Source organism: Ruditapes philippinarum, unplaced genomic scaffold (genome assembly GCF_026571515.1).
Source record: "Ruditapes philippinarum isolate M1 unplaced genomic scaffold, ASM2657151v2 ctg7267_1_1_1_1, whole genome shotgun sequence".
Lineage (NCBI taxonomy): Eukaryota > Metazoa > Mollusca > Bivalvia > Venerida > Veneridae > Ruditapes > Ruditapes philippinarum.
In genome coordinates, this window is record NW_026857931.1 from 12,575 (window position 1) to 33,783 (window position 21,209).

A 21,209-nucleotide genomic window follows, 5' to 3' on the forward strand; every position below is an offset into this window, starting at 1 on the left:
TGACCCCTATTGATTTTGGGGTCAAGGGGTCAAAGGTCAAGGTCACATTGACCTTGTAAGTAAAAACGGTTTCTGATCAAAAACTTAAGAACGCTTAGGCCTAGGAACTTCAAACTTGGTATGGTGATTTGTCATGACCAGCAGATTACCCCTATTGATTTGGGATCAAGGGGTCAAAAGTCAAGGTCACATTGACATTGTAAGTAAAAACGGTTTCTGATCAATAACTAAAGAACGCTTCGGTTTAGGAACTTCAAACTTGGCATGGTGATTGGTCATGACAGCAGATGACCCCTATTGATTTTGGGGTCAAAGGTCAAGGTCACATTGACCTTGTATGTTAAAACGGTTTCCGATCAATAACTAAAGAACCCTTAGGCCTAAAGAACTTCAAACTTGGTATGGTGATTGGTCATGACCAGCAGATGACCTATTGATTTTGGGTCAAAGGGGTCAAAGGTCAAGGTCACATTGACCTTGTAGGTAAAAAACTGTTTCCGATCAATTAACTAAAAACGCTTAGGCCTAGGAACTTCAAACTTTGTATGATGATTGGTCGTGACCAGCAGATGACCCCTATTGAGTTTTGGGTCAAGGGGTCAAAGGTTAAGGTCATGACCAGTAGATACTTGATAACCCTTATTAATTGTTTGATCACTGGGTCAGAAGTCATGCATAATAACCTTATCACATGACTAATTGGCTGCAGATAGGGGGCATACATGTTTTACAAACATATCTTGTTTTTTTCGAGATGATTGTTCCATTTGATGTAGGTCTAGAATGATAACTTGTGTGCAAAATTTCAGATCATTGTTTCCAAAATAATAATTATAATTTTAATTAAATGTGAAAAGTGTTGCAATGCCTTTCACTCAAATCTCAGTCTAAGAATAGCACAAACATTATCAATTTATTTTATAACCTTTTGTATATTGTTCTGTTTTAAATGCCCAAGCTGATCTATGTAAGAATTTTTCTTATGTTTTTAGGCTTTTAAACCTTAGTGAAGTAAAAACAAATGATTTTTTTTGTCTCACCAATAGGATGCTTGCAGACTAGGATATGGGTTGATTTAAATAAGTTGAGAGAGCTTTTATGCTGTCAATTCAAACTTAACATAGAGATCTGCTTAAACTAAAACATAGTTATATTGACATGTTTTATATTTAATTAATTATCTATACAACTGTCTAGACTTCTAACAATAATGTAAAGTTTAGATTTTGATGTTTTAAAAGCTTTCCTGCAAGACTGAAGTTCATGTTTAAAGGGACTCCACTGAGGTCTTTTAATATGAAGGGACTGGAAATATTTCTTTATCGAGACTAATGTGTGCCATTTGATGTAGGTCTAGACTTAATACTTGTGTGCAAAATTTCAGATCATTCCAAGCGATAAAATCACTGCTTGGGATATATTATTTTGATTTTTAAACACGACTTCAGCAAATAGATGCTGCTGTACCTGATATCATTGAGCTAAACTGTGCCTGATTTGTTTCCATACTTATTTTCAGCGTGTCACATTTTTAATGGTAAAGTCACATGTCTAAAAATAGATCATCAACAGTGATTTTATTGCATATTTACACACACTTTTGGTCCCTCGAAAAAGTTCGGGTCATATCAGAATTTGTAATATTATGAATGCCTGATATGGTGAAATACAAATGTATGAATTTTCAGAACTTTGTAGAAATGAATGCATTACCCTAAACTCAATAAATAATTTAATATGTTTAATGAATAGCATGATTTTGTTTGATCAACCGCATGTTTTTGTTTGTTTTAGGGCACAGTGATTGCATGCTTTGCTATAGGTGAGTATTTTAATAACAAAACGTCTCAAGGAAAAACACTCGATATTGTTGCCATGTTAATTAAGAAATGCAGGGTTTTCATTTTATCTGAGTTATCTGAGATGCCAAAGAAAACAACCGATTTAGCTAAAGATCAAGTGAAATATTTTAATCTTCAGGCTGGAAATTCAAACAGCATTTCATTAGATAATATGGATCGCCAATCTGTCAATAATGAAAACCCTGAAATGGTTTTTGTAAATTTTGAGATTATATAAGTTTGGTTTCTAGGTGAATTTTGGATCACACAGGAATAAAAAAGTGTTGAATGCATTTTATTTATGGGGGAAAAAGTTACTAATAGCATGTTTTTAACATTTTTTTCATGAAATTTATTTCAAGTATATTACATGAGCATGAATGTAAGGTGTTAGAATTATAATTACAAATATTGAATATTGTCAACATTTAGTCTTTGTTTATATATACATGTAATAACTTAATTTTGAGAGTATTTTAAGAAAACCTTGGATCTTGCTAAAGACCACGTTCTTTTGACTATGCAAGGAATGTCAGTAAAGCTGGAAAGTCACCAATTATGACCTGTACAATGTTCAGGTGTGACGTTAAACCCAACCAAAAAAAAAACAGTCTTAAATCTTGAAGAAGAAAAATGCCTAAAAGTTAATGTATTTTATACATTATTATACCCCCAAAAACGAAGTTTGGGGGGGTATATAGGAGTCACCCGGTGGTCGGTCAGTCGGTCGGTCCAGACGTCCGTTGCATTTTCCTTGTTCGGAGCATAACTTGAAAACTAATGGTTGGAATTCAATATAACTACATACAATGGTCAAGCACATTGAGAGGAAGTGCAGTGCACAAGAACCATAACTCTATCTAAAGTAATTACAGAGTTATTGCCCTTTGTTGCTTTTCCATTGCCTTCTATTTTTTGTCCGGACCATAACTTGACTAATTACAGAGTTATTGCCCTTTGTTACTTTTCCTTGTCTGGGACATAACTTGAAAACTACTGGTTGGAATTCAAAACAACTTCATACACTTGTCAAACACAATAAGGGGAAGTGCAGTGCACAAGAACCATTACTCTATCTAAAGTAATTACAGAGTTATTGCCCTTTGTTACTTTTCCTTGTCCGTGGCATAACTTGAAAACTACTGGTTGGAATTCAAAACAACTTCATACAATTGTCAAACACAATAAGGGGAAGTGCAGTGCACAAGAACCATAACTCTATCTAAAGTAATTACAGAGTTATTGCCCTTTGTTGCTTTTCCATTGCCTTTTATTTTTTGTCCGGACCATAACTTGAAGACTTATGGTTGGAATTCAATATTACTACATACAATGGTCAAGCACATTGAGAGGAAGTGCAGTGCATAAGAACCATAACTCTATCTAAAGTAATTACAGAGTTATTGCCCTTTATTACTTTTCCATTGCTTTCTTTTGTCCGGACCATAACTTGAAGACTAGTTGTTGCAATTCATTATAACTTCATACAATGGTCCAGCACATTGAGAGGAAGTGCAGTGCACAAGAACCGTAACTCCATTTTAACTTATTACAGAGTTACTGCCCTTTGTTTCTTTTCCTTGTCCAGAGCATGACTTTAAAATTACTGGTTGGAATTCAAAACAACTTCATACAATGGCCAAGCACAATAAGGGGAAGTGCAGTGCACAAGAACCATAACTCCATCTTGACTAATTACAGAGTTATTGCCCTTTGTTACTTTTCCATTGCTTTCTTTTGTCCGGACCATAACTTGAAGACTTATTGTTGGAATTCATTATAACTTCATACAATGGTCAAGCACATTGAGAGGAAGTGCAGTGCATAAGAACCATAACTCCATCTTGACTAATTACAGAGTTACTGCCTTTGTTACTTTTCCTTGTCCAGAGCATGACTTGAAAACTACTGGTTGGAATTCAAAACAACTTCATACAATGGTCAAGCACAATAAGGGGAAGTGCAGTGCACAAGAAACCATAACTCCTATCTTGACTAATTACAGAGTTTATTTCCCCTTTGTTACTTTTCCTTGTCCAGAGCATAACTTGAAAAACTACTGTTTGGAATTCAGTACAACTTCATACAGTTGTCAAGGACATTAAAAGGAAGTGCAGTGCACAAGAGCCATAACTCCATTTTGACAAAAGAGTTACTGCCCTTTGATACTTTTCCTTGTCCGGAGCATAACTTAAAACGTACTGGTTGGAATTCAAAACAACTTCATACAATTGCCCTTTGTTCTTTTTCTTTGTCTTTCTGGACTTATTACAGAGTAATTCAATTAAACTTCATCAATAGCCAACCACATTGAAAGGAATGCAACATACATGAACCACAATTATCTTTAATTGCCCACAACCTCTAACAAACTCTATGTTTCAATTCTATTACAAGGTATTCTGTTACTAGTAACATCCTCATTTCCGAAGCAGACTTGTGGGGGTATTAATCACATTAAGTGATAGTTCTAGTTTTTATCGATTTTAGCATTTAGAAGTACAGGTAAAACATTTTTGTAGAACACTGAAATATCCTTAATATTAAATGGAATTTTTGAAATATTAAAATCTGAAGAACATATTTTCAGTCTCGAGAAAACTTGTTTCAATGCAAAGAATTCAAATTTTTTTTTCAGGTATGAGCCTTGTTGGGTTGGCTAAAGTAGGTGCTATGGAGGACCCACAGGCAACTCCTGTACAGATACTTGTGTTCAGTGCCCTTATAGTAGCTGTGGATCCTGTGGCTGTAAGTTTGAGTTCTTGTATAATTGTTCTGTTATTATGGTTGCTTAAGATGGTATAAATACCGGCACTCAATCTGGTGCCTCTCAGGAAATAGGTGTAGTCATCCGGGGGTCGCTTGTTTGATCCTATGGCAAGGCAAAATTTCTCTGTTACAGATTTTCCCAGAATATTGAGTCTAATAGTCATTTGTCTGTCACAGCTGAGTCAGAAATCATGTGATGTTTGCAGTTGGTGAGAAATCAGTAATAACTGGTAAATTATCCAGGAATGCTGGTGTAAGGTGGATTGTCCATTGAGATTTGATCAAATAATGTGTTACGATTGGTATAAAATGCAGAAAAACTAAGATTGGTGTAAAAAGCAGAAAATTGAGAAACAGGAAAAAGTTCTTAAGTTTGAGCCTGTGGCAGGACAGTTTTTCTTCCATTTGTTAAAAAAAATTTGTCTCCTTTGATGCTTATTATTCTTTATTACAGAATTTTAGTTTTGTTTGATTGTGAAGGAAACTCAAGTAATCTTATAGACACATTCTCCAATCCACTCCTGAAATTATCCAGTATTAAGCAATTAGTGAAATAATTCTTGCTCAAGGAAATAACAGCTTACCTTTGATAGGTAGTAGGTAGAGATAAAAAATTCCACTTGTCCATTCGTTCTTACTGTTAGAATTTAAGAGAACTCGACGCAGGGCAAGTAGAAAACTGTTGCGTGCAAATTGGACTTAGAAGCTACTCATCCTGCAGGACGAGTGACTCTGAAAATATTTTTCGATGCCTGATAAGGTTTAAACTCATGTGGCCAGCAATCCTAAGGTTACAAGTCATTCTCATTAACTGCACGGCTATATCAGCAGCTTCAAAACAAATTTGAATATTATATGTGATTAGTCTGTAAAATTGTGTACACAAATAACATGTCTGTAACAATTGAATACAATATTGTAAGTGTGGATTACCTTGACCTTTCAGCATCAGATGACAAGGACAATAAAAATATCCATTTTACAAGAACATATGACTCATTCAAGTTTTGTTTTTAATACATGTAACAAAACTCACAAATAAAGCATTTTTTTTGATGCAATGAATATTTACAGCATTTTTGCTATTTACAACAATAAATTTGCAAGTTTTTTTTAGCTCACCTGAGCTTGCTCAGGGTGAGCTTTTAGGATCGGTGAATGTCCGTCGTCCGTCCACAATTGCTTGTGAACACTCTAGGGGTCGCATTTTTGCCTCAATCATCATCAAACTTTGTCAGGATGCTTATCTAGTTGCAAACTCAGATGAGTTCGAACATGGCTCATCTCGGATGTAAAACTAGGTCACAAGAGCTAAAAATAGAAAAACCTTGTGACCACTCTAGCGGTCACATTTTTGACCCAATCATCATCAAACTTGGTCAGGATGTTTGTCTAGGTGATAGCTCGGATGAGCTCGAACATGGGTCATCTCGGATGAAAAACTAGGTCACAGGAGCTATAAATAGAAAACCTTGTGAACACTCTAGTGGTCACATTTTTTTTAACCAATCATCATCAAACTTTGGTCAGAATGCTTGTCTAGTCAATTTGCTTGGATGAGTTCGAACATGGGTCATCTCTGATGAAAAACTAGGTCACAGGAGCTAAAATAGAAAAACCTTGTGAACACTCTAGTGGTCACATTTTAGACCCAATCATCATCAAACATTGTCAGGATGCTTGTTTAGATAATTGGTTGGATGCGGTTAGAACATGGGTCATCTCGGATGAAAAACTAGGTCTGCGAGCTAAAAATAGAAAAAACCTTGTTAACACTCTAGCAGTCCACATTTTTTGCATCAATCATCATCAAACTTGGTCAGGATGCTTATCTAGTTGATAGCTTGGATGAGTTCGAACATGGTTCATCTCGGATGAAAAAGTAGGTCATCGGAGCTAAAAATAGAAAAACCTTGTTAACACTCTAGCGGTCACATTTTTGCATCAATCATCATCAAACTTGGTCAAGATGCTTGTCTAGGTGATAGCTCGGATGAGTTTGAACATGGGTCATCTCGGATGAAAAGTAGGTCACCGGAGCTAAAAATAGAAAAACCTTGTTAACACTCTAGCGGTCATATTTTTGCATCAGTCATCATCAAACTTGGTCAAGATGTTTGTCTAGGTGATAGCTCGGATGAGTTTGAACATGGGTCATCTCGGATGAAAAAGTAGGTCACCGGAGCTAAAAATAGAAAAACCTTGTTAACACTCTAGCAGTCACATTTTTGCATCAATCATCATCAAACTTCATCAAGATGCTTGTCTAGGTGATGCTCGGATGAGTTCGAACATGGGTCATCTCGGATGAAAACTAGGTCACAGGAGCTAAAAATAGAAAAACCTTGTTAACACTGTAGTGGTCACAATTTTGACTCAATCATCATCAAACTTGGTCAGGAAACTTGTCTAGGTCTTTGCTGGGAATAAATCGAACATGGGACATCTCGGATGAAAAAACTAGGTCACAGGAGCTAAAAATAGAAAATCTTTGTTAACACTCTAGTGGCTACTGTTGTGATCCAAATATTCTGTTAATTTGGTCTGAAAGTTTGTTTTGATGATTTCTAAGTCAAGATCGAACATGGGTCATCTTGGATGAAAAACTTGGTCACACGCCAAACCGCCAAATATGGAAAAACCTTGTTAACATTCTAGTGGTCACATTTTAGACTCAATTATCATCAAACTTGGTCAGGATGCTTGTCTAGGTAATTGCTTTGATGAGTTCGAAATCGCATGTGAAACTAGGTCACCGGAGCTAAAATAGAAAAATCTTGTTAACACTCTAGTTGCTACTGTTTTGATCCAAGTAATCCTGGAAATTGGTCTGAAAGTTTGTTTTGATGATTTCTAGGTCAAGTTTGAATATGTGTCACCTGGGTAAAAAACTAGGTCGCACTGCTCAAATATGGATAATCCTTGTTAACACTGTAGTGGTCACATTTTTGACTCACCTGTCATGAGACTTGGTCAGAATGCTTGTCTAGGTAATTGTTTGGATGAGTTTGATAAGTCAGGTGAGCGATCTAGGGCCATCATGGCCCTCTTGTTTATTATTCAGTGGATATTTACAGCATTTTTGCTATTTACAAAAATTTATTTTCCATCCTATTTTGATGGCTAATTTTTGTCATTGATACCATCTGTAGAATTTGCCAGTGGGTTTGCGTTTTTCCATCTCAGGGGAACTCTTGTTATTCTTTTAGGTATTGGCAATATTCCAAGAAGTGGGCGTGAACAATATGCTGTATTTTCTGGTGTTTGGAGAGTCACTTTTAAATGATGGTGTAACTGTAGTTTTATATAATGTCATGCAGATTTACAGTAGAATGGATACAATAGAAGCTGATCAGGTAAGCTAAAAATAACAGATGATCATGTTACAGTCACACCTGTGTAAAAGGTTATTTTAAAAGCAACCCACCAACCACACCATATTTGTTTTGATTGTTATGAATTTTTTTTTAAAAATCATTAAATGTAAAAAAATTGTCAACTTAACAAATAAAATGATTTGACATATTATTAGGGCAAATACTGTCTGCAGAAGTTGCCCATAAGATAGTTAACAAAGGGATATTTGGTGTCTTCCTCTACTGATAAAGCCTGAAATTAAAACACCATAAAATCTTTGGAATGTCCAACAAAAATTACAATTTAACATGTTCAAAGTATTCAAATGGCACTGTCTTTTAAACATTGTTCCATCATTGCAGAATGCATAATAAAAAAATATAGAAATTTTTCTGAAACATTGTCTGTGTTTATTATTTCAGATAGTGCTTGGTATAGTAAAGTTTCTAGTTGTTGTCTTTGGTGGGATATTTATCGGCGTTGCAACGGGACTTTCATCATCGTTCCTCACCAGGTTCACTAACAATGTGAAGGTTGTTGAACCGATTATCATATTCGGCTTTGCTTATCAGTCGTACATTATAGCAGAAATGTTTCATTTCTCAGGGATTATTAGGTAATTAAGGATTTGTGTGTTTATGTGTGGGTATATCATATTTAAAGTAGCATGGCTCCAGATTCATGATAATTTTTATGAAAATTTATTTTGAAAATGTATTTAAAAGTAAAGCATTGTGAAGTGAACAATGAAAATAATTTTTACATTGCAAACTGCACTAAAAATCCACTTAATTTACCAAAAAGAGGCCAAAATAAACCAAAATAGCCCTTATTGTGCAATAGTAACTCAGTACCAGGTTATAACTACGGCAAATAATGCAAGTACATGACCAATGTACATGTAAACACAAACACTTTCATAAGAAATAATTTTTATTTCAGCATAATAGGGTGTGGTTTGACACAAATGCAATATGCCTTCAACAATATCACCAATAAATCCAAATTGGCTTGCAAGTTTTTTGCCAAAGTCATAAGGTAAGATTTTATGGAGAAACTTCTATCTTATATTGATAATATCATCATAATATAATAGAATATTATAATAAAGTTGCAGATGAGTTAGCAAAATTTTAAGATATTAAAAGTGGATTAGTCTACAATTAACAAATTCTCAGTCAGTGGCAAGTCTTTGTTTCCTTGAGCAAGAAACTTTACATTCAATGCTTATTGGTTGGTTTCAGGGATGGATTTGAGATTTTTCAGTAAGCTTATAGCTTCCAACACAATAAGAATGAAAATATAGATATGGCTGAGTGGCTAATGTGTCAGGCTAGTGATTTAAGGATTGCTGGTCCTATGGGTTTAAACCCCATCACATGCAAGCCATAGTTTCCTTGAGCACTTAACATTCATTGCTTATTGGTTGGTTTCAGGGACGAATTTGAGAGTGTTTCAGTAATCTTATATCTTCCAACACAATCAAACTAAAATAAATTTGTATAAACTAACTATAAATATTGACAAAAACAATAGCATTTTATAATGTGGATATTCTTGTGAATATTCTTATGAAATATTGCTTGAAAAAAAAAAAGTGTGGACACAGTTGTAAGTTATCTAGTATGAAAATTTATGTTATGAAAATTATAGTTTATTGAACAATTTGTATAAAACAAGCAAATATTCAGAGTTAATGGATTTATGCAGCCAGCCACTCATTAAACTTGGTTTAACATTTTGAATTGCTTTAATTCTCTTACTGAAAACAATATAGCAAGTGATGTGAACTACATTGTATATATAATACAAAGTTTGAAATTGCTGAGTTTGCTAATTTGTAAAGAATGTCTGAATCAGGGCAGCTGTAATTTGTCAAAAGCTTCTGTCCACTTTAACATGTAAAATTGAACACTTAGGTATACTAAACATGAATAGAGATGGAAGAGTTTTCAACTTGCTTTATTCTTGTATAGTAATTACCTACTGGTGCTTTAAAGTGCCAGTTAATGTCAGTTTCTTTCAAGTACACATGGTATTGGTTTGAAGTACTCACTAGAAGATAGTTTCTATGTTTCCGTTGAAAAATGGTGTAACACAAATTAGTTTGTCAGCATTTTAGACTTCATTTAAACTAAATCATTACTTGACTATTTTGTCTGCATTTTCAGTTTTAGCTCCTTTTAACTTAACTGAGTTTCCTTAATATCAGTGAAACTTAGCCAAGATTCATAAATAATTTACCATGTTGCTTTTCACTTCTTATAATACTTGTAGTGAAAGATTTGTTTCCATTTTTGTTTTTTTCATACAGATTGGTGGCCCTTTTTGATATGGTCCATAAAATTTGTTTAATACAGTTTGTGCAGCTTTTAGACATTTCTTCAGGAGTTTAGGGTCTTTAACCCTTAACCTGATTCAGGGTCTTTCAAATAGAATTCTATTTGAAAAACTCTGAATACCACAACACATTTTAGATAGCATGGCAGTGTACATATATGTACATGTATCAGTAAAATTTCTTGTGTTAAACACGGTCTCGGAAAATCTCGCAAAAATGTGAATTTGTGTGATAATAAATCCTTGGTACAGATTTTAATTGTATGACATCATAAGTTCATTTCAATTTAAATATAATAGCTCAGTGTGTGACAATTTCTGTTTGTTTTTCAGCAATACCTGTGAGATCATCATTTTCCTGTTTCTCGGACTGAAAACAGTACATCCCCATCATGTGTGGAATACAGGCTTTGTCCTATGGACAACATTACTTTGTGTACTGTACAGATTTATTAGTAAGTATAAATATATATTATTTATTTAAGTTATAAAGATTTTTGACAGGTTGTACATGTTATATGGCCTTATAGAAATGGTTGTTTTGAAATATTACCCGAGCTGTTAGACAAGGTATATAATTATTGAAAAAAACTATTTATATTTGCGATCATATAACCTGTCGGGAATATTAATAACGAATTTATAATACAGCAATCTTCAGTTTTTAGAGAAAAAAGTGAATTTTTCTTCAAAAATTGACAGCAGGCGTGTATATAAAACTATAAATGTTATTATTATCTAATGAAAAGTGATGTAACAAAAGTGCAACAGAATAAGTTTAAATAACTGATTTTTAAGCTCATTTTAAGTTTGTCTGTTCCAAAGAAAAAGTTTGAGCTATTGTTATCACTGCAAATGAGGTCCTTCTAGAATGTGGTTGATGTTGTTGTCATTGTCATGCAAAAACTTATATGTAGCCCATTTTTCAACAGGAAACGTGGAATATTTTCTAATCATGACAAGGTGCAGTTGTTAGATAAGATACATAGTTTTGAAAGAAATATTTTTGGACGGGAGTTTAGAATTTTCAAAGACCAGCTTTAATCTTGCATGTGGTGCTCTTATTTAAAGGGTAAGATATTAGGACCCCAAGGTTTATGAGATTGAGCCCTAATTGGGTTATGATATTAATTTCTCATGTAAACCAGTAATGTTTAGATTTAGGAAGTGATTTGCCTCTTACCACAGTAGGTTCGAGCCATGCTAGTGTCTTGGAATTCTTTCATGGGAGACAGTTATCCAGCTACCTTACCAAATGTTGGTGGTTCTACTCAGGTGCTTGTTTGTGCCTGAAATAATGCACAGAGATGTCATCTGTCAGGGTTCAGAACTGTTCACTATTTTGGGGAGAACATGTGTAAGAGGCCGGATAAGCTCAGTCGGTAGAGCCACGGAACGGTATTCTGAGGGTCTCGGGTGCGAGTCCCGGTCAGGCTGCACATTTTTCTCACTCTGTGACATTTGGTGCCCAACATGGGGCCGTTACTGATATAGCTCAGGGTTTAATTTACATTGCTCTGTAACTCTGTGAAATTTGAGGACGAATTTCAATATAGCAGGGGAGTATGTCACGGTTCAGAACTGTTTCACGATTTAGGGGAGAAGATGTGTAAGCGGCAGGATTGCTAAGTCTGTTGAGCCGCGGAACGGTATTCCGAGGGTCCCGGGTTCAAGTCCTGGTCAGGCTGCACATTTTTCTCACCCTATGACACATCGTTATTACTATATTTGTTTCAGTTACATTTGTGATGTCATTCCTGATCAATAGATGTGATAGATACAGAATACGTAAAATAAAACTTGATGAAATGTTCATGATAGTAAGTGAAAGTTTTCTTTATTGTAAGTGTATAATATATTCTGAATAGTTTTTGGGGCCTTCATAGCATAGCGCCTCAAGTCACTGACGTAGAACATCCCTTGTCCCCATGTTGCTGTTGGTATGAATCTCAATAGGGACTTGAAAATCTGTTGTGTGAGAGCTGGCTTATTGGTTCTACTAAAGTGCACAAGTCATTGTAAGTAATAAGTGACTCTTGCTCATGCACTTCTTGTAAGGAATAGGCGATAAAAAGGGCAGAGTTTTTTATCCTCTATGAGTCCTTAGTGTGGGTTTGATTATCCAAAGGTCCCCACTATTCTATAGGGTCAGGGCATTACTTTCATGATCAAGCTGAAATGAATCAGTTTATAGAAATAGAATCCTTTTTTTCTTTTTTTAACTTTGACTATTCAAAGAATTGGGAGATTTATTGTACTCCCCCCTCCCCCCCCCCCTGGCATTAGTGTTGGCGTCCTCATCACAGGTTAATTTTTTACAGGCAAGTTGGTATTTCCAAAACAACTGAAGGGAATGGGTTGAAACTTCACACACTTGTTCTCTGTGGTTATCTACCATGAATGCACATGTCCCAAACTCTGAGTTGCCTATTTACCGAGTCATGTCCCTTTCTTACCATCAGAGTAAAAAATTAACTTGACGAAATCCGCGGTAAAGTTACATTTTTTATATAAAAAGCAGGTATTTGAAATTAATTATTATGGAAACATAATAAATTCAATTTCAAAATAAAAAAGAAGGCAATGTAAGTTATTCACAGATGATCAAAGATGCAATATTTAAGATTTATTGGGTTATGTAGTCAAATTTATTAACGCACAATTGTTTTACGGGTAATGTATTGCGGGCTTTACAATACGCTCAACACAAGAAGAAAATATTCATTTTTTTAGTAGAAAATATTGCCGAGATTTTAATATTGCCATATTCATACAATATTTAAATTTCAATCATCATTTATATCATTATAATCTTTTGTAAATCTGTTTTCAAATGTCGGTGCAGTGAAGTAGACAATCATCGTAACAGTAAAGTAGGCCCTACTCTTGTGTGGTTGTCTCGATTCCGGCCTTTTTAATGTCACTTGTATATTTTAATTATCCTTTTATTTGAATGCCTATAGAAAGATATTTCTGATATTTTTAATGTAACACTAGAAAAACAATAAAAATCTTTACAGTTTGAGTCAGTATTATGCGAAATAAAAGTAACTGTTGATTATTTTTTACACATCGCTTAAATTTCTTTGAAGTTTAATTACTTTTGAAGGGGGTTAATTACCAGCACGGATAATATAAATCCGTGTTACCAGGTAACAAGTGATAATTGAAAAGCTTTATTTTCAAACTTTCATTACCAGGTTGCATGTGATAATTGCAACAATCAATCTTCAAAAACAAATAGAATTTGAATGTATATTTTGTATGTGCACGGTCTTTAACTACAGTCCATTGTATGTATAATAAGAAAATGATTCTGAAGATGATAGATATAAATACAATGTAAATCTATTTTCTTTATTAACATTTATTAATGAAATTGAAAATATACAGATCATTTCGTTGAAAAAAAAAGAAAAAATAAACATATGACAAATAAATCATTTGACGGGAATTGTGAAGGATAACTATGAAAAAATTCCGTGCCAACATAAAAAATAATATAGCTGTTCTGTATGCCAATAAAAGTTTCTTCGAATTCATCTATTGTCTATGAACGCTTTTTTCAATGATCTGAAAATATATTAATACACTAATTAGTAGAATACTACATTTATACTAATATTCAGGTAATCAAATATAAAATGTTTAAATCATTTGGAAATAATTCACAGAAAAAAGACAAATTTTAAACATGAATTTCTTTAAAAGTTTTTAAGCTATCAAGAAACATTTATTGCATTGCAACCATTAAACCATGTAGAAAATAATTATCTTAATCTGAATCGCAGTAATAATTTGTGCTTGAAGTAAAAGGGCGTCAAAGTGTAGAGTGTATGCCTAAACAATAGGCGAATATTTTTTAAATTAGGTACTATTTTAACTCAGCGTTGCAGCGTTCTATCGGAATATTCTCATATATTAATACTTTAGTGACACAAAATAATACTGTATCAATACATTAATATGTGTAAAAATTTTCACAAAGCTGCAATAACACCACATACTCTTGTGAAAATCTGTCCTATTTCGCACTCCGCGCGTTCCGCCATCTCTCATTCTGTCCACCTTTATCCGATATGCGATTCCTCGCATGCGCACGACGAGATTTTAAGCTAAACGATAGTGTCTGATCCTTGTAATATAAATCCGTGATTCTATACCAATTTCAAATTTTACTTACTGCAAGTAGCTTGCAACTTCTCCACTTGAATTTAGTAAGTGTAAAAGGCAAAAATTGTGAGACCTGTCATGTCTACCTACAAATCCAATCTTCACAGATGCATTTTCATCTATAAGCTCTAGATGCCTGACCTACTTAATTAGAGTCTACTGGGGACAAAGGTCAAGGTCACCTAGGTCAAGGCCTGTACGGGGAATGGTGTTCATTGGAATGTAGCAATTTTTAATTAAAAATCCCCGACTTAAACAATGAACAGCTCCACTTCAAAGCATGAGATGATGATTTATATATATAAATTAAGTGATAAACATATTTTTAGCTCAACTTTACGAAGTATGTGGAGAGCTGTCCTACTCGCCCCTGCGTCCGCGTCCAGATTTTAGATTAAAGTTTTGTTGCAGTAAAATATTTTTCACTATAACTTTGTCATTTCTTAAAGTATCAACTTCATACTTCAAATGTATGTACCTTCTCATCATCCCCATCTTATGTGACAAGGTTTATAACTCTAGCACCAATATTTTCAGATTTATCTCCCCTTGAACTTAGAATTTTCCTCAAAAAATACTATTTTTTACTGTTACTTCTTTATTTCTTAAAGTGACATTATGCTCATATTTTCATCGTCAAGTTGAACTAAATTGACAACATATTTCGAAAGATTGACTGTTATAATGGTGATTGACCAACACTCGATATTGGAAAACGTTTTGGATAGAATATATATCCTGCCTTAAATATAAAAAGACTGCCCAACTCTTTTTATAAATTGACTGTTTCAGGTAAATTTTGGTAGATATTCAGATATTTTTAGGGGGCAACATGTGTAATTTATCATTCATGCAAAGTATATTATAAAATTAAAAGGAATTCAAACAAAATATAAACTTGTTCTGACTTTTACTTGTTTACTCACTATATACCCTTGTATGGGCATAATGTAAGGGATCATACTTCAAATATATGTACCTTATCATCATCCCCATCTTATGTGACAAGGTTCATAACTCCAATTTTTTCAGATTTATCTCCCCTTGAACTTAGAATTTCCTTAAAAAATATTAATTTTTACTGTTACTTATTTATTTCTAAAGGGATCAACTTCATACTTCAAATATATGTACCTTATCATCATCTTATGTGACAAGGTTCATAACTCTAGCATCAATTTTGCAAGAATTATCTCCCCATAAACTAAGATTTTTTTACTAGAAAACTGTTATTTTTTACTTTAACTTTTTTAGTTTAAAGGTATCTACTTCAAACTTCAAACACTTATTCCTTATCATCAATTACATTTTATGTGACAATGTTCATAACTCTTGAAGCAATATTTATAGATTTATCTCTCTTTGAACTTCTTTATCTCTCTTTAAGAACTATTGTAACTTCTTTACTTTTTAAGGTATCTACTTCAAACTTCAAATATTATTTCTTATCATTACACCCATGTTGTGTGACAAGGTTCATAACTCTAGCATGACTATTTCTAGAATTATTCCCTTTGATCTTGGAATTTATGTTAACAAATGTTATTTTTTTACTATAACTTAATACATAATTATACATAATTGATTTTTCTTTCATAGTTTTGTCCTCCTTACTGCGTCCAGTATTTTATTAGTCGAGCTTCGCAGTCTCCTGTGACAGCTCTTGTTATCACATAAACCGTGGCGCAGGAGTGTAATAAAGCCATTTAATAAAAACGATATTACACTATTGTAATAACACTTTGACATGACATCATTAATGGGCTATATGGAAACATAGCGTTTATTGTGCTAATGTTAGTGTTACACTGTGGGCACGTCATTTAAAAATGACTCTTTCTAACAGTTTACTGTTCTTATTTTACATATGTGATAAATAGAATATTATATTTATGTAATTCAGTACTAAATTTATTGAACTCGTTGAATAAAACAATATTATAATGCTCGCCAGAGGCTCGTATAATATGATTTTATTCAACTTGTTCAATAAATTTAGTATTAAACTACACTCATTTGATATCCTCTATATATGTTTATCACATAAACCATGTCACAGGAGTGTAATAAACCCATTCAATAAAAATGATGTTATCCTAGTGTAATAAAAGTTTGATGTGACATCATTTGCATTATATATAAACAATTATTAAAGGGCACTAAAGTTAGCCTAACATTATAAGCACTTCATTGAAAAATGACTCTTTTTAACTGTAAACAGTTCTAATTTTAGATATGTGATAAATAGAATATTATATTTGTGTAGATTCAATACTAAATTCATTGAAATCCTTGACAAAAACAATATTATGCTCTTGTGAAGCTTACATAATATGATTTTATTCAACTCAATAAATTAAGTATTAAATCTACACTCATTCAATATCCTCTATGTGTCACACAATGAACATTTATGTACAAATAATGTTGATATTTTTGTTTCAGAGTTACGGTGGGTTACGAGGGGCGGTTTGTTTCTCGCTGGTTGCATTGCTAGATGAGGGCGAGTTCCCGATGAAAAATATGTTCATGACAACGAGCTTGTTCGTTATCTTTTTCACAGTGTTTATACAAGTAAGTGTTTAAATAACTTTATAAACAAATGCTTTTATACAAGTAAGTATTGAAACTACTGCATTTATACAAGTTATTATAGAAACTTTGCATCTGTACAGGTAATTCTGTAAACTACTGCATTTAATACCACTGCATTAAAGCATATGTACAAAAACCTAGCGCATTTATATAAGTAAGTATAAAAACTTAACTGCATTTAAACAGGTAAGAACCAAAAAAGAATTCTGTATTTATACAAGTAAGTATTAAAAACTACTTTATTTATACCGTCATATAAAAAAATACTGCATTTATACATGTAGGTATAAAAAAAACTTCATGTACATCAATTAAACAAGTAGAAATAAAAACAACAACTGCATTTACGCAAGTAAGAATAGAAACTATTGCATTTACACAAGTAATTTAAATGACAACTGTCGACAGAAACTATCTCAGTAGTATTCATTTATAGTAGGGAACATTTTAAAATCTAATTATTATAAACCTATTTAATATAAAATTCAGTTATTATGTTACAGGGTGGGACGATTAAATGGTTGGTAAAGAAGATGAGAGTGTCATTACAAGATTCATCAAAAGATATGATCCTTTATCAAGAACTTAATCAGCATGTAAATACATTTATATACTATCTATATAACATAGCTTTAAAGGCATATTATTCCTCAGAAACAAATACGTTTTTTCTTCTTTAGAAAGGTCAAAATAAGCTTTATTACTGTCTAAGGCCCTTATTAGTCCCCTACCGGTTTACCGGAGGGGACTTTAGGTTTACCCTCTGTCCGTCAGTCCGTCCGTCTGTCCGGGCGCACGAAAGGACACTTGTTGGGTACCTTGAACACACGAATGGACACTTGTTGGGTAATTCTATTCATTCCGTCAGTATTGTTGGGTACTTTTGTTGTCTTATTGGGTACTTTTAAACAAAAACAGTACCCAATAAATGACCATTCGTAGGAATGTCCGTCCAGCAGTCCGTCCGTCCACAAAACTGGATCCCGCGATAACGATAAAAGTACTGAAAATATTTTTATGAAACTTGATATATGGATAGATGGCAGTATGGAGATTATGCATGTCTTTTTCTTTTCTTCCTATGTTGAAAATTCTGGTTGCTATGGCAACAAATAGACTGAAAATATGGCAAATTTTACACATAACCTGGATCCCGCGATAACGTAAAAAGTACTGAAAATATTTTTATGAAACTTGATATATGGATAGATGGCAGTATGGAGATTATGCATGTCTTTTTCTTTTTTTCCTATGCTGAAAATTCTGGTTGCTATGGCAACAAATAGACTGAAAATATGGCAAATTTTACACATAACCAGGATCCAGTGATAACGCAAAAAGTACTAAAAATATTTTTATGAAACTTGACATATGGGTAGATGGCAGTATGGAAATTATGCACATCCTTTTATTATCTTCCTATGTTGAATATTCTGGTTGCTATGGCAACAAATAGACTGAATTTCAAGATTTCTGATTCTAGTTTTTAAGTTTTTTCACTATAAGTTCTTTATTTCTTAAGGTATTTTCTTCAAACTTTAAATATAAGTTGCTAGTCATCAACAACATCATATGTGACAAGTTTTACAACTCTAGCTTAAAATTTATCAGAATTACCTCCCTTGAACTTAAAATTTTCATGAAAAAAACATTGTTTTTTTTAATAACTTCTTTTTTTCTGAATGTATCTACTTCAAACTTCATATAAATGTTTCTTATTATCACTCAACATTTGTGAGTGTTCAATACTCTAGCAAGACTATTTCCAGAATTTTGCCCCTTTTGAACTTAGACTTTTTTTTGAGAAATTGGTAATTTTTACTCCAACTTCTTCAATCATGATAGGATTTTCTTCAAACTCCCACATCATAATAATATGACAAAGTTTATAAATCTAGCATCCATATTTCCAGAATTATCTCCTCCTTAAACTTTTAATTTTTCCTATTCGTTCTTTTAACTTTCATTTACTTCAAATTCAAAATAAACATTCAATATTCATACCTTCATTACTAATAATTTGTTCTTTGTTACACTCACATCATGTATGACATCGTTATCTCCTTTTTAAAAATTTTGCTTTTAAAAATGTTATATTTTGATAACAGGGATGTTTAAAAAATAACTTTAGAGTGTCCTTCAGTCTGTCTGTCTGTCTGTCTGTACATAAAAACTGTTTCCTGTAATCACTTTTAAAGAACTTTTTCAACAAATTTACTGAAAATAGAAACATAAGTGAATGGCCAATGGCCCTTCAGAATGTTGCTTGGGCTTTTACCGGTAGGGGACTTATGGATTGCTTGCAATACTATGATAATTGCTTGTTTTAAAAGAATTATGGCTCCTTTTGAACTTAAAAAAATTCTACATTATCAAGATTCTTGTTCTATCAAAAACTGAAAAAAGTTGACCATGCTGTCTTACCAACAGCTCTTATTATTAGTATACAATTGTCCTATGTTTTACATCATTTTCCACAGTTATGTACCTTAGCTTCATGAAATAGAGGTTTTTTAATAAATAGTTGTATTTTAATGTCAGGTATCCGATCATCTGATGGCAGGTATAGAGGAGATTGTAGGCATGTCAGGAAAATATCTTTTGAGGGTACGTATATATTTTAGAAGACATAATTTTATATATTTTCGTTATAACACATTATATAACATATTATCAAAAACTATCAAGATGGTTATTATTGATTCACTTTATGTATATTATTTGAATGTATATTCTGTATATGAGTATTGGCTGGTGGCATATATTGCAAAATAAAAGTATTAAAGATTTTGTTGATGAAACCCCAAAAAAATCTGTACAGTATGGCAATTAAGCTCAACTTTTCAAGCAGTATATACTTGGGCAATACTGTTCTCCCTAACATCATTGCAACATATTGTTAAAACAGGTCCTCTGAGGTAAAAAGCCTAAAATATAGAATTTGAAATTCTTATATAGGTTAAGTGAAACACTTAAAATGGAAAATCTGCAAAGGATAGTAAACAACAGAGCTATCTCTTTTAGTGGTATATGATAAATCGCTCTATAACTTCCTTCGAGCTAGTGCGTGCCACCAAATTTAAATGTCTACAAAATCATAGTGTTGTCTTATTATATATTTTAGCATTTACAACGATAATCGAAAATCAAATGTAGATTCCATTAAAGTTTCAAGGAAACATAAAGTTGATGAATTCTTGTTTGACTTGTAGATGTGGCGGCGTTAGACATGCAATGGTATCATGAAATATTTATAAAGATGTTCAAGTTTTTGACTTTTGTTTTACAGGAAAAGTTTGACCGTTTAGATGATCGTTTTATCAGACCACGGTTACTCAGGGACCCAACAAAGTGTGATGGGATTGAGATTAGTAATTATTATGAGAAACTTGTGATGAAGTAAGTATTTGTCTACATAATATCTAGGACAATAGATCAAAACCAATACATTTTTAGATATCAATACATGTTTCGCTTTCTTAGCTCCGTCAGTTGATACATGAAGGAAATGACGTAACCGTACTAAACTGATGTCTATGTTAATAGACGCCACATTTGACGTGTAAAAGAAACGTTATAATATCACAAGTCTTGTCGGTTTTATAAGGCGCTATCACAAGTCTTGTGCATTAAATAAGGCGCTATCACAAGTCTTGTGCATTAAATAATGTGCTATCACAAGTCTTGTGCATTAAATAAAGCGCTATCACAAGTCTTGTGCATTAAATAAGGCGCTATCACAAGTCTTGTGCATTAAATAAGGTGCTATCACAAGTCTTGTGCATTAAATAAAGCGCTATCACAAGTCTTGTGCATTAAATAAGGCGCTATCACAAGTCTTGTGCATTAAATAAGGCGCTATCACAAGTCTTGTGCATTAAATAAGGCGCTATCACAAGTCTTGTGCATTAAATAAGGCGCTATCACACTCTTTGCAAAGCTGTGACATGGGCTTATTGTGCTTTTATTTTTGGACTAAAGACATTGAATACCAAAATGCTAAAATTTAGTAGCCAAAAGTTATATCAGACCTGGGACTGCTTGGCTTTGAATCCATGGTATAGGAAAGTCTTGTACACTGATATTTTATGTAATGAACATTTTGTCTTATTATTATTGTTATTCAGTGCTTAA

The 21,209-nt window shown here is 33.1% G+C and overlaps 1 protein-coding gene across 1 annotated transcript in view; it reads left to right on the top strand.

Moving 5' to 3' along the window:
- Window positions 1–21,209, top strand: part of LOC132751547 (sodium/hydrogen exchanger 2-like) — a gene marked incomplete at its 5' end in the record, with an annotated part of 40,416 nt that overhangs the window by 11,639 nt on the left and 7,568 nt on the right. The window contains 11 exons of the mRNA XM_060741726.1: window positions 1,795–1,822; window positions 4,480–4,589; window positions 7,820–7,966; window positions 8,390–8,583; window positions 8,910–9,005; window positions 10,641–10,762; window positions 12,045–12,127; window positions 16,926–17,054; window positions 17,579–17,671; window positions 19,617–19,682; window positions 20,365–20,474. Of these exons, the coding sequence (XP_060597709.1) occupies window positions 1,795–1,822; window positions 4,480–4,589; window positions 7,820–7,966; window positions 8,390–8,583; window positions 8,910–9,005; window positions 10,641–10,762; window positions 12,045–12,127; window positions 16,926–17,054; window positions 17,579–17,671; window positions 19,617–19,682; window positions 20,365–20,474 (1,178 nt within the window). The remainder of the gene's footprint in view (window positions 1–1,794; window positions 1,823–4,479; window positions 4,590–7,819; window positions 7,967–8,389; window positions 8,584–8,909; window positions 9,006–10,640; window positions 10,763–12,044; window positions 12,128–16,925; window positions 17,055–17,578; window positions 17,672–19,616; window positions 19,683–20,364; window positions 20,475–21,209) is intronic.